Source organism: Saccoglossus kowalevskii, chromosome 3 (assembly GCF_978046115.1).
Source record: "Saccoglossus kowalevskii chromosome 3, keSacKowa6.1, whole genome shotgun sequence".
Classification (NCBI taxonomy): Eukaryota; Metazoa; Hemichordata; class Enteropneusta; family Harrimaniidae; genus Saccoglossus; species Saccoglossus kowalevskii.
The window spans coordinates 25,700,739-25,715,816 of record NC_140643.1 but is presented as its reverse complement, the minus strand read 5'-3'; the positions used below and the strand labels follow the sequence as shown (position 1 = coordinate 25,715,816).

The window sequence follows — 15,078 nt, the reverse complement described above, 5'->3', positions numbered from 1 at the left end:
TTTGTTTGTGAGTTTCACATTATGTTCCGCAATTTTTGTTTCTGAAACTTCCTCATTGCACATGTAGCAATGGAGTATATATACATGCGTGTTGCTATGGGTATGCCGTCCCAAACACGTTTTCGTCTTGTACAACTGAATCTGATACAACTTTCAAATTTACAATTGAAAGTACTTCTTTCTGAATTTACCTCCGTGTTCCCATAGTGTATGTAGTGATGACAGATGTTATGTCCTGTAGTAGACTTATTTATTTATTTATTTATTTATTTATTTATTTATTTATTTATTTATTTATTTATTTATTTTGAAAATTTCGAAATATAATAAATATTACATGTTACACCAGAAAATGGAAAATCATACATACCATGAATCTGAACATCGAAACTAGAATCGCAAAAGTTGTTTTATTACTGCTCTGTGTCTTAAAGAATTTTCTACAAAATACATGTTAGAAATAATACGGGGTATTTTGTTATTGGTATATACTTGCATATTTTGATTTGTAAAATATAAAGGTAGAAGAAATAGCTACTTACCTTGGAAGCATCCATTAACCAATCATTGGACAGAATCACTGCGCTCTCATACAAATGCAGTAAGGTTAAATCTTTAATATTATTTGAGATATGATCATAGCGCGCCGTAATGGGCCTTTAACATTGCGATCATCTGGTATTTGGAGTTCAAAAGAGAAGCTTGGGGACAATATCCCAAGTTCCTTCCAAACAATGAGCACACTTGGACATTTGATGATTGCAAACTTATGCAAAACCGTCAAGTAAGAAGTTACGCTGAAATTGTTGTTTGTAATTTGAGTATCTGCACCATTGTCAAGCTTGTAACCAATTGCAAGGCAAATAGGACGTAATTGACCAACCTGATTTCTCGTAACCGGTCTCAGTACGTGGTTTTCGGCGCCCTGGCATAACACAGAATATCACGGTATTATTCTTGCTATTTGAGCACCGTTAGCTTTAGATCTATGATTTCATTGTTTTTTCTTCATTTTCATGTCTAAGATGCAAGTACCTACAATCTTTGCAGTATTGACTGTATGGGTAGCGCCCTCTCTGGTAACTTCGTTACTAACGTTAGGACCTCCATTAAGGTACATGGTCATAGATAAATTGCCGTCGTATGAATAAGTATACTTTCAGAAATAATGAAGCGTTGCACTGTGGGATATAGCAACGGAAATTAATATTATGACCGCTTCGCTATGATTGCTTCATATTATGCTTCAAACGTTTCATATAATGCCGAGAACACTCAATAATGCCGTGATCGCTTCAAGATGTAGTGACGGCTTTATCTAATCATATGTTTTATTAGACTATGTAGATCTCGCATTATGTAATAAGAAGATCGCGTAAAGTGATCACATGAAATGATGAGGTGGTTAACTTATATGATAGATAGATGGCATTTTACAATGAGATTTGTTATTATATTAATGTGTAGCGCCGTAGAAGGTAGTACCAGTCTTGGTATATTATACACTTTACTCTGATCTGATTACCTCATAATCATCGACGTTGCATTATATTATTTTTGGTAATTATTTTACGATCTCATGTACATCCATTTAGGTAATTGATTATTTTTACATACAACCACAGACAGCGAATTTGCGTATGACGTATAAAGAATAGATAAACGTATTAAATTGGATATGTGCAAAACGTATTTTGTTATCGAGTGTTCAACATAGAACTTGTTGGATGTTAACATAATAACTGCATTCAATGCGGCAAACTATAAACAATTCTTCAATGTATATACGAGTCAAAACTTTATGATGATACAGTCTGTTATACTTACAAACGTGTAAACAGTACCCGGGCACTGCAGCTTACACCGTGACGGAAATGCTGACACTAATGTTATCATTACTTACATAAAGAAATATGACGAAATCACATACTCCTCTGTATAAACAACATACTGTCTTTCTCGTAACATTATTTGATTGCATGTACTGCGATTCACTCGTGGCTTCATTAGTTTAGTAACTGTACTGAGATTATAATTATATTTTTAATTCCGTTTTAATAAAAAGCAGCCTGTCGACTGAGATAGCTCCGCTGTTAGCAATGCACATTTGAATTAAAGAACAGAAGATATCATTAGAAAATGAACAATATGTATAGTACATTGTATCAAAGCAACGTATCTTGCTGTTTTCAACAAGAATTCAAAAATATCACTTTTCACCAAAAATGACAAAAATAATCATCAAAATTAAGTAATTGAAGATATCACCACAAAATTAACAAGGTCCACATGTAATACCTATATGTGTAATATAAAAGCAATCAGACTTGCGGTTTTTAACAAGAAGTCGAAAATATCACTTTTTACCAAAAATGACAAAAATATTCACCAAAATTAGAGAATTAAATATATCATTACAAAATGAACAAATCTGAGGAGGTCCACTTGGATTACCTATGTATGTAATATCAAAGCAGTTGGACTTGCGGTTTTTAACAAGAAGTCGAAAATATCACTTTTTACCCAAAATGACAAAAATATTCACCAAAATTAGAGAATTAAAGATATCATTACAAAATGAACAAATCTGAGGAGGTCCACGTGTGGTACATGTGTATGTAATATCAAAGCAATTGGACTTGCGTTTTTTAACAAGAAGTCGAAAATATCACTTTTTACCAAAAATGAACAAATCTAAAATAGGTCTACATAAGGTACATATACACCAATTATCAAAGCATTCAGGCTTGTTGTAGTTTTCAAGAAAAAGTCGAAAAAGTAAAACGGACACGGACGACGACGGACGACGACGGACAATCACTCATATGATAAGCTCCGCTCGACAAAGTCGACAGCGGAGCTAAAAAACGTTTTGGTCGGCTAACTACCAAGTACGAATTTATGTGGGAATTGCTTTTTTCAAGTTGCAATTTCAGTATAATGATGCGCACCTACACCAATCTGATCACTCGTTGCCTGTTCCAGTGTGTGGGTTGATGGGCCCTGACGTAACACGGAATATTACCGTGCTGTTCATTGCTAATAGCTTTATATCTTCTATGATTTCATGTATTCCTTCGTTTATATTTCTAGGAAGAAACCATCTACAATCTTTGTAGCATTTACTTCATGAATAGCGCCCTCATTGGTAACTGTAATACGTTCAACTATGAAGATCATAGCGTGTAGTTAACCACTCCGATCTCATTTTCTCTTAATCACCGGCGTTGTGTGATTTGTCAGTGGATACATTTCCTCAATTTCACGGTCTAATTGTATGTCCATTTAGGTAATTGAATTAAAGGCCAATTAAGTACATTAAGGTTTTATTTTTAGAATACGTTCAACAGCATATGTTGTAAAATAATTAAAAAAACGTATCAAATGCAAAGATATTTTGCTGACTATATCGCGTCTCAAAGGGCACCCCGAAGTCATATCATATGTGAACTCATGAGCTAAAATGATTTATTTTTAACCGTGACTGAAGCTGACATACAATTATGTTAACGCCATAGTATTTTTTTGTAAATATGCAAATAAATATCATAAGAAGCCATGACTGTGTCTTTTTGTGGCAAACTACAAATAATTGTTCGATGCATATACATAATATTGTCATCCAAGTGTTTCAAAAATGAGGCACCGTGAAGTTAGGAAGTCTTGAGGTTGACTCAGTGAAAGATTGAGAGTGATATTTAGCGCGCCTTGTAGTGATTTTAGCGGCCCCGGTAGTGATTGTATCGCCCGCGGTAGAGATTTAGCGCCCCCCGTAAATGTGCCCCATTTTTGAAATACTTGGACGACCATATATACTACTGGGTCAAAACATTCTAAACATAAAAGCTATCGACGTTTAAATAGCACCTAATCAGCTGAAGTATACGCGTGATATCCTATTAAAGTAGGCCGCACTACCTGACACATCACCTCGAGTTTACACGTGTGATACGATGTAACAAGGATTACATGGGTTAAATAGTCGACATATTTGCCGCTAATTGCAGATCAAAATCAAAACAGGGTTTACAAATGGATCGATACAGTGTACATAACCGGAGCAAAAAAAGGTGAAAGGTTAACAAGGTCAAAGTTTATCACTCACTCGGATGCTCGCTGCAGTAGCTACCAAACTATGTTATGGGTTGCGAACTTTCGGGACTAGTAACATGATATAAAATATACGTCACGTGCATGTCAGGTGAATACTGATGGTCCTGTTTGTAGAATTGTCAACACCAATAGCCAACTATATCGTGCGACATTAAAGCAAGGGAGTCGTCCCCTGCGCGTGCGTCAGATGGCCATAGCGTGTCATTGTTTACAAACAAACGTCTACCCGGAAGCCTTGCGTTTTTAGCGTGTGTTTTTATTGTCTTGCTTGGGACTCAATACCCGCGCGTGAGCAGGTGACGAGCCTCCCGCTTTAGCAGCTTGTCTGCCAAACAACAGCTCAGAAGCAATTTATGTTAGAACGTTTTCCCGCCAATTTATATCTATCAGAGTATGTTTATATATAGTGTCATGCGATGAATATATATCATATATATATATTGAAATGTCGCGAGACTCTCGAAGAATGCACAAAATACTGAATATAAAGTTTGGTTGGGACCGTGGCATAAATCGAGCTTGTTACAAATTGTTTTATACTTTATCCAGGAAAGGGGAGGAAATATAAAACTAAATCCCCATAGTATTCCATTAAAATGAGTGACAATTTGATTTTGACGGAATGGCGATATTCGTTATAGTGCAACGACCGCAACATGGAATTTATGTTTATCATCACCCTATTCTGTCAGATGAGATGAATTGTCAGGTGATTGAAAATGTCGAGGTCGACTTCAATCTGCTAAATGGGGGCAACTGCATTAAATATTGAAAACAATTTAAACCTCGTCAACTCGAGTACTGTGGTTTAATCTGTAATCATGTTTCACCATAGACCTTGTTTTCTAAGGTCTATGGTTTCACACAATTAAAGCGAGTGCTCATCACCTGCGCACAACACACGCTAAAACGCAAAGGCTCATGGGAAGACGTTTGTTTGTAAACAATGACACACTAAGGCCATCTGACGCATGCGCAGATGACTTTATACAAAACAACATGGCCGGCCAAACATTACTGCTAGTATTTACTTTTGACCAGGGATGGTGCCCTCGGAAAAATGATGAGAATGTGTCGTCAGCGTATTCTTACAGGCTACGTGATACTAATAACAGTCTTGGTTGAAAACGTTCTCAAGTGTGGGGCTGGATCTTGGTAGAGAATACGATAAATTAACAACTACAAATACACACAGCACTGAATAAAAACCATAGTAACAAAACGAGATAAATGGAAAAAAAAGATGCTAAATGATTGTGTTGTTACTTTACTTCTTAGCAGGTATGCTAGACATTCAAGTTCATCAACCGCTAGGAGATGGTTTTACAAAAAATTATATCTTTCTCGCCCTTCACATAGAACACAATTGCGAAGGAAATGTTTTCCGATCTCAATTTCCTGTTAGTCACAAACTGGACAGATTCAATCATCATCATTAAAGTTATTATAATTACCCCTTTCAATTTGAAGGACAAAGTCATTTTCGTCATAGCAACTCATTGGTTGGAATTTTTCAATTGTAGTCAGATATTTGTCATATGCGAAATCTGTTTTATTTTTATCATATAATATTTCTGTACTTCAAAGTATTTCAAATGTTTGTTCTGGTTCACGTGTTACTGTTTCGCGGTTTTTGTCGCTCTTATATTTGTATTTTTTCCATACTTTTTCCATATTCAAATATACAGTAGTTTCTCCCTTTTTGTGTAGATGTATTCCTAGCTAGAATACCTCATAGACTAGTGAAAAATGAGATTTATTATTTATCTAATATTTTGTCATATATATATTTGCTTGTTGCTGGGTTACTTAATAATGAATGCTGAAATTGTAGACCCCGTTTCAAAATATTTTGCTCAAAAAGAGATTCCATTCTAGATGATTCCATTCCCAAATATTTTGCGACATATCCGCATTATTATAATACCTATCAGATGGAACTATCTCAACTGGGGTACTTAACATGACTGACATAATTTGGATAATTCGAACAACGGAACTGAAAAAAGCTCCATGTTTAAACTGGTCCTCAATTTCGCCAGTTAATTTCAATTTGACAAATCGTCTGCTGTAGTCACTATGAATGCTTCGTGCTCGGATGTTAGCATAATTAAATATTAAATAATATTTCTGTAAATCTCGTTTATCTGAAATTACATAACTAATTATGCAATGTGATTAATTCTTCGTGATGGCATTTGATTCAGACAGGGAGCTCCCTGATTTGGTACAGAACAGTCGATCATACCATAGAGGTAGTAGGTCCTACTACCTTCCATGATCATACGTTGTCCAAAATGTAAAGTGGCGCTATAATGTAACGTTATCATGTGACGCCAACAACTGCTGCACGCATACCCCCCCCTCCCCCTCATATCGAGACGTAAATAGCAAACCAGTCTTCAACTTAGCTGACAATGTTACAGTTTTGTGTTCGGAACAATGTGGCAGTGAGAATAAAACAATGGGCGTTTAGAGATCGGGGATAGTGGGACTTTGGAGCAAACAAATATTTAATAACCAAAAACTAGAACTGTGACGGACCCCTGTAACTATTGTGGCGTTGAAATAATTTAGCAAAGACTTCGTTCAGGCAATACACCTCCCTGGCATACACAACAAATCACCCCCCCCCCCCCAAACACAGTAAGTAACACAGTTGGTGATTGAAATGTCGTCGTCGTCTTCGTACATTGTCCCACAGATATTCATGTCAGTTGCGACACTTTAGCTGACAACTTGATTGAAATGTTAGACTAGCGTAAACGAACCGAGGGGATCCCCGGTGCTTTCAGACCACAAGCTATACCAATACAAGAACCTGTACGTAGCTCGATTCCCCCTCCCCCGCCCACGTTTTTTCACCGCATACACACACGCCCCTATAGCCATTACAGTGTAACGTTTAGAGCATTGTAGTGTCGTTCACACGATATTCGTCGTATCCTTGTATTTGTTAGATCATGGACGCACCACGGACGTACTAATCCATGGTTAGATCTCATACCACTAATAAAGTGCCCGGTGGTCTGAGGTAAGATCTAGTCGTATAAGCTCCGAATATAGATCGATACAGCGATTCCTTTTTCTGAATCGATCATAGCTATATTGAGATAAAAGTTGTGTCTTAGATTAGTACTTAAAACAAGCGTATATTTTGTTACCAGAAACTTCAATCGGTAAACCAATACTAAACTAACCACAACTGTGAATGTCTTTGAGTCGAGCTTTGAGTTGGTATGCTGGCGTAATACGAATAGCAAACATTATATCTTGCAACAAACATTATAGTTTGCGTTTGTGTGCACTAGACTAACAGACTACAGACTAACTGCATAATGACCCAATCACTAATCGTAACTCTGTAATGCGCGCATCACACAACATCACTCCACAGTGCCTCAATAACACGGTATAACTCCATAGCCCCACAACACAGAATAACTCCACAGTAAGGATTACGGAATATACTTGTACAGGAATTGACATACAGCGCCATACCATACTATTATGTTTTTGACATCTCCAGAGAATCATCAGTGATCCGTCCACCAGTACGAGTATATTTGCATATTGCTCATTTTATCAAAGAATTGTCTTAGAATTCAATGCCCCCCCCCCCTCCAACTTGAAAAAACGAAGTCGGTCCCGGTCCATCTACCAAAACTTCAATTACAATGAGTAAATGTACAAACTCTCTGTCCCATCTCGTTCCACAATATTCGGACGCTGTGAATGTAACTCACTTCCGGCGACGTTAATTATTTCTATCCCAATTCCCCTGAGGCCGGAAGTTTGAGATAATTTCATCAAGTTTCCTGGAAACGTCTTTTATAACTTCTGATTCTGCGGATCTCTGTTTTAACATTATCCAGTCCACTGAATTCAGTAAGGTGCGTATTTGACCTGTTTTGTTTGAAAAAAAAATGGGTTCAATGTTTTTCGCTTTATTTCCAGATATACAAATCTTAAGAATAAATCGATCATAATACCCCCAACATGCTCCATCCGCAGTTTGATGGGCGTATCATTGAAACACACATAACGACAGATTTATATGTAAATTATGTACACCACTCTACGTGACGTCACAATGGAAACACCAGACTGAACGAGATCACCGACGGGAACACATTAATAAAAAGACGGAGGCGCAATCGACGATCGTTGTTACCCGTTCTATCGGAAGTCTTAAAATACCGTGATGAACTTTGCCCGTAAAGGCTTGGCTAGAGGGCTAGACATGCGTCTGTCATTCAGCCTTTATATTGCCTGTTTACTGAATGGAACCGTACATGCTGTATCGACGCCCTTTCTGTGGGATGAATACGTAGCAAGTCTGAACACTGTCTCCGTCTAAGGGAGAATACCTAGTGAGCGTACGATGAATCTCACGTACATACTCACCAAGAATGTCGTCAGCGTGGACCCCAATTCGCTGGTAACGCCAGATCGCAACTACGGTCCACTCGGCACAGTCGTGGTGTCAGCGATACTTGTAGCCATTATAGCCGTGACTTTGTTTATGAATTCGCTGATAATCCTCGCGTTTTGTACATCCAGACACGTCCGTAAGATAAACAACTACTTCTTTTTCAGCCTGGCACTCACCGATATATTGATGGCTGTGCTTGTTATGCCATGGATGGCCACGGAACAGTTATTGGGTACGTGGATGTTCGGTAAAGAGCTGTGCTTAGTTTGGTTATGTGCTGACTATTTTCTTTCATCGGCATCTGTGTTCAATATGACATTCATTTGTATCGACAGATATCTGAATATCGTTCACCCTTTGTCTTATCCAGCTAGCAGGACACCGAAACGGATTATTGCCATGATTGTAGCGGCGTGGGTTCTAGGATTGCTCGCCGAGTTACCAGCCACGCTTTTATGGGAACCGATCGGACAAAAGAGCGTGATCAACTACACGCATACATGTGACGTTGAATGGGTTGACAATGTTTACTACAACGTTCTCAGCACGACCTTGACGATTTTCGTGCCGTTTATCGTCATGACGGTGTTGTACTCCCGCATGTATTGTGCCGTGGAACGGAGTTTACGCTGGATTAGGAAACATTCTGTCGCCGGGTTCGAAAGCAGCGAATCGATAAATCAGTCCAGTCAGATTAATCACCACATTGACGATGGTATGCCGTCTGTGTACAATGACTCGACGAGTAGCCATCAAAATACTCGCAAATGGTCACTGGCGAGGGTATCGCTACAGAAACCCGACAGTCACACAAAACGAAGGGGTAACAAGAAACATCGTGTTTTAAAAGATAAAAAAACTGCCACAACTCTTGGGATTTTATTAGGATTTTTTGCGTTCTCGTGGCTTCCCTGGCAAGTAGTGAGTATCACAGACGCGGCGTGTGGGTATTACTGTGTCCCTACACTTTTGTATGACATTTGCCTCTGGTTACAATATTCAAACTCTATGGTTAACCCATTCCTGTATATATTTAGAGACGACAGCTTTCGCATTGCTGTTTATGGAATTTTAACAAAGTGTTCATTCACCAGTGGCAGGTAGCACCCGTTATGAAGGAGTTGAGAGCATGTCAGATGTCTGCAGTGGAGTACGTGCAATATATTATAATATATGGTCGGATAGCATGTTTTCATATTTTGATTTATATAAAATATTAATATTAATATTATTAAAAAAATTAAAAATATATAGAAAAATTTGTCATGATTAACATAATCGGTCAATGATATATTTATAAGTCGTTCGACACTACTATCTCGTCACGGTTAGATTATATATGTATTTATTGGTTGTCTGTTTATGAGTTGTGTATACAAACATTGATAGTCAACCGCTTATAATGACAACATCGCTCTGTTCTGTTTATGACAATATAACTACTGTATAGTACGAAAGTGGTACAAGAACAGTGCCTTGCTCATTTTATTCTTCGTGGTGTACCGTGACGTCAATTCTTGCAATTGTCGTATCAACACTAATAGTCAACCTCATACTGACATACATCATCGTCGCCATGATATTTGGCCGTTGTATCGCCATTATAGGACGGTTGTGAATGGTTGGCTTCAGCGAAACCGTGCGAATCGGTTGATGAATATATTTGAGTCAATAAGAATTCAAACGATTCAAACGCTGCAGTTGAGTTGAAGCATTCTCAAAGACGGACCGGAACAGGAAGTCAGTGAAAGCATATTTACAAGGCACAATTTGATACGTCCGAAAAAAAATTCATACAAGTTGTTGTTTGATTGGTCAGACCAAAGACATTAGAAAGAGACACAGGCATATGACAGTTGAACGGGATTAGTCAGTATGAATTCCAGGTGTAGTTGAACTTGAAGTATTGTAAATTAGACTGGTGGTTACCACACGATTACTGAGGTAAAATACGTCTACATTCAGCATGTAGCTTGAATATGCACCAATCCGCGCGTTTTCCTCCTTTACAGGGAACCAATCTATTTACTGATGAACGACTTAGTGTCGTCGCTGTAAACATGGAGGTAAAAGTCTTTTCCCCTCCATGCTATAAACAAGCCCTGATTGGTTATTTGCTTTCAAGACGGTTACTCGCGATTAAGTAAATCATTGCACTCAAATGCCGCGGTTGTCATTGTACGATATTTTGTAGTGTACCCATGAGTGCACCGAAACAATGCCATGGCGGCGGGAATGGCTTCTGTCTCGTTCTCATATACACGGCGTTTGTGTTATTTCGACTGATTACGTCATCAAACTCTCGTCTGAACTTGATACGTGAATCATGGAACTATAAACCCCTTAGTTCCATGCGTGAATGAAGCAACGTGAATGCAACCTTTTAAGAACTCTATGATGAATGACGTACCCAGAAAATACCACGTACTTTCTACAAAACATTAAAATAAAGCGGTGCCTCTATGAAAATATGCCCACGCCGTCTCCGAAATTCGACAGTAGCACGCGCAAGGCACCATGCCACCAGCAAGCACTAATGCAAGTTCGTATAATTACATGTTCAACGCTACATGCTGCGTTCTAGTTGTCACTCACGCGTGACACCATTCCCAATCACTGACCTAGTCATAAGTGTTCACGTATGTTTGTATCCCAGCCAATAACCAGCCAACTATGTCAGTTTCGCTTGACCCAGAGTTAGTATTGTTATTGATCGTATTGCGGTCAACTGGGTGCGCATTTAAACGGAACACTCCGTAACCTACAAAACATAAAATACGGCAGGACAGGACGTTGCAATGAACAAAGAGGTTACGTCATGCATGTAACTTCAGTGACAGCGATGATACGCCTCAATGCACCTAAACAGAACGCGGTACTCTTACTCCCGGTCATAGACCTGCGTCTGACCATAGTACGTCCATGGTCTGACGTAGTATTTTGATTATAATGGCCACATTTTACTACGTCAGCATTGCTACTGCAAGGATTACAATAATCTAATCATGACAGGTGTGGGACTGTGGTGGAATATTTATTGGTTATAAAAAGTAAAAATCTAATATTTGATTAAAACACTTTCCAAAACTAAGCTGTAACGGGAACCGAGAAAATGGGGGAAAGAATGTGAGACGATAGTTTCGTGTGGTGCTACACTTTCCATGTTCTGAAATAAATCACGGATTTTTCTCAGTTTTCAGCGTAGTTACTTCCTCTCAACACTACAAACCTGCCAACATTCATAGGGATATAGCTTTATAACCTTCTCAAGTATGAGTTTTGACAACCCATCAACATATGCGCTGACTAACGATTCATTGTCAATAAGTATACCAACAACCAGCCTCGTTTTCGAATAAGCTGTTGGCGGACGATGCTCCCAGTCGATTTAATACACTGCCACTGTCGTCGGGGTAACGGAGCACATATGATTTTCAGATTAGATATATGAAATGCAACGCGTATGATAAGAGATTATGTTGTGTGGGCAGCTAATTAATATTATGTTGTAGTATCAGTACACACGTTACAGTACCGTATCGACAAGCTAACATAATCTGTCCTGTTTATCCCGACTGAAAAACAGACTGAGAAATATACAGAATGGCCGTCGAGATCTCGTTAAGAGCGAGAAAACAACGAGACTTGTTTCGACACGGCAAAACAAGTCTCGTTGCTTTCTCGCGCCAAACGAGATATGGCGGCCATTTGCGTGTGAGGTCTATTGTGTAACATTATAAAGTTGAAAACATTTGTGTTGTTCAGACATAGTTCAGACGTTTGTTGCGAATCGATCCAGTAATACCTGTATGGATTTAGGCCTGGAAGACTAGGCGCGGAATTGGATCGATGTATCATGCACTGATCGTAGACGTAGTAATTATATTGGATAAGTGGTGAGCAAAATTCGGTGAGAAAAATTGCAGTCAACAGAACTGCGCTCACCAAATCAGGTAAGAATCCTTGTCGTAAACGATGAGCAAAATTTTCTCTTAAGGTAGAAGCCTAGTCATAATTTTTGACAAAATTGGTCATAAATCGCATGACAATGTTTATTAGTTAATTATGTACAATCATGAAGCTCATGTCTCATGGTACATGAAATAGCATTATTTTGTATGTTACAGTTACGCTTTTTGAGAAACGTGTCCTAATATTTCTTGAAAATAGCTATTTTTAAAACAATTCCATAGAACACAATTTTAAAGAAAAATTGCATGTTTTAACACTTTTTAAAATCCAGATTTTTTAAATAATTCAGAACAACAAAAAGTAATCTATCATTAACAATATATGATTTTTTCAGCCTATGTCACCAGGTTAGATTTTGAGATATTGCATAATATCTCTGCCATAGGAACCTGTGGTAAAAGTGTTATAATAATGACAAAATGGCGACTTTCCACTAAAATACAACCATTAATTTCTCCAAAAAAAAGGCTGGTGACCCCTAACTTTTTTTGGTCAATATCCTTATATTGCCTTGGAGTAAAATTTATTGCAAAATGAATAAATTCTGTTGTTTTTTTAATATATGAGTAGGCTTCTACCCTTAAAACAGGTTAACAGTTTTTTTAATTATAGCGTAATAAGTAATTCAATATCACGTTTTAAGGAACTCGTTAAATATAAATATTAAATATTAGCTGACTCTTCTACCCACCTCATTTAAAGTGAGGGTTCTAATCTAGTTCATTTTGCTCATTGCCCCGGTTGCCATTTACCTACCCTAGGCTGTTCATATTAGTCACGTGATATTTTGATCTAAGAATACATTGGTGTTTGTTTATTATACACTTGATTGTAGCATTGCTTTATGTCGCCATACGTTTCTCATGGCAAGCAAATGCTTTTTTTAGAATCGTTAGACCAAGCTTATTATTATACTTTATCACGAAATCCTATAACGTGATATGATGAAACGTTCAAATTACCATGAAAGACAAAACCCCGCCTCGCGTGATTAATGACAGTAATTTGACATCGTTTAATAATATCGTCACGGTTATTTCACATTATTTGACAACCCATACTTTAGATATACTTACATGAGTTACGTGAAAATATGGACATTCCTATATTCCGAAGGAAGAAAAATAAATTACATCACTTTATATTGCACAAATGATAAACGCACCGCGTAGGGTATATATGTATACTGACATTCCGCTGGTGTGTAGAGTTATCAATATGGGATGGTTACCGAGAGTTCATGTGTGCTTATTAACATGGAGGTTAGTGTGAACAGCGCACTTTGAACTCGTCCCAATTCTCAAGGATGATGTCTAGAACCGTCGCCGTTTCGAGTTTCTTCAATGTATTATGCGATCTGAAAGTGCAAAATATTTCCGATAAAGCACGTTCAGAAAAATGCGTCTGGAAATTTCATAACAGAGACGATCTGGTGTATGTAATGTCCGTTGTCACATTATACAGTGTTGCTGAGTGTGCAAGCAGCGAGAAAACGGAACAAAAACGCAGGGGTTCCGTAAGCTATATCCACAGTGGAATTGTCACTGTAAGATAACGGCAGAGCCATCACGTGATGGCCAAGAGTCGATGAACCAGGTCAGGAGTCGCTCACATTCTGTCACGTCGTCGCTAGTTTTTATGTTATATTTAGTCACTTGTGCTGTCATCATAGTTTGTATTCAGTAAAACTCGATGTACAGTGTGCATGGTTTCCTTTTTAATCAGAATACTCCCATTATGTATGAATAATATCAGTTGTAGAAAATATAATAGCAACATAATTGGCGACGTGTTTGCGTCGTAGTGATTAGGTCGGACTGCTATTTTGCTGCGTGAGTCTACAGGGATGATTTCATGTTTTGCCTTTTTCCCCATAGAGTAAAACGTATAATCTCAAAATTTAATGTTTTCCGTATTGTTTGCAAATATGTCATGTCATCTCAGTATGGTGTTACGAACTATTGTGAATCCATGGCGAAATCTTAATGCCATGTTCAAAATGTATATTTAAATCGGGGGAGTCGTCACCTACGCATACGTCAGGTGGCCATAGCGTGTCATTGTTTACAAACAAGCGTCTACCCATGAACCTTTGCGTTCTTAGCGTGTGTTGTTATCATCATGGGGACTCAATTCCGGCGCGTGCGCAGGTGACGACCCCCCCCCCCCCCGCTTTAAAATAAAACTGCGACGTATCTTTCTTTTCAGTTAATTCAATATGCAAGCGTGAATAAGTGGTCAATGACCCGATGTTGTTGTCGTGAGACAAAGTTAGTGACGCGGTATTCTGTTATTAGCGTTGGTTGAGTTTTATAGTGGGAATATTAATTACACACGTAAGTTTACATTCATTTCTATAATTTATGAGTAGAGATTATAAATTACACGTATATCATTAAGGCACCGCTCTGTGACTATGATAATCATACAAATAAACACATATTAGACTATGTACACTTTGCTATCATTATTCGTGACATGATTCCGTGTCAGCCAGCCTGAGTATTAGTACATGCAATGAACATATCAAACACAAACAATTTATTCATTGTGTGGCA

At 38.0% G+C, this 15,078-nt stretch overlaps 1 protein-coding gene across 1 annotated transcript; it reads left to right on the top strand.

The window, feature by feature from the left end:
- The first annotated feature begins 8,223 nt into the window (after positions 1-8,223).
- LOC146747641 (5-hydroxytryptamine receptor 7-like) lies at positions 8,224-10,017 on the top strand. The gene has a single exon (XM_085496538.1). It carries the CDS (start codon positions 8,498-8,500, stop codon positions 9,650-9,652), a length of 1,155 nt encoding a protein of 384 aa, XP_085352664.1. The 5' UTR covers positions 8,224-8,497; the 3' UTR covers positions 9,653-10,017.
- Positions 10,018-15,078: the final 5,061 nt, after the last annotated feature.

Excerpts from the sequence above, each read along its gene's own strand:
- LOC146747641 (XM_085496538.1), top strand. The coding sequence starts at position 8,498 with ATGAATCTCACGTACATACTCACCAAGAATGTCGTCAGCGTGGACCCC.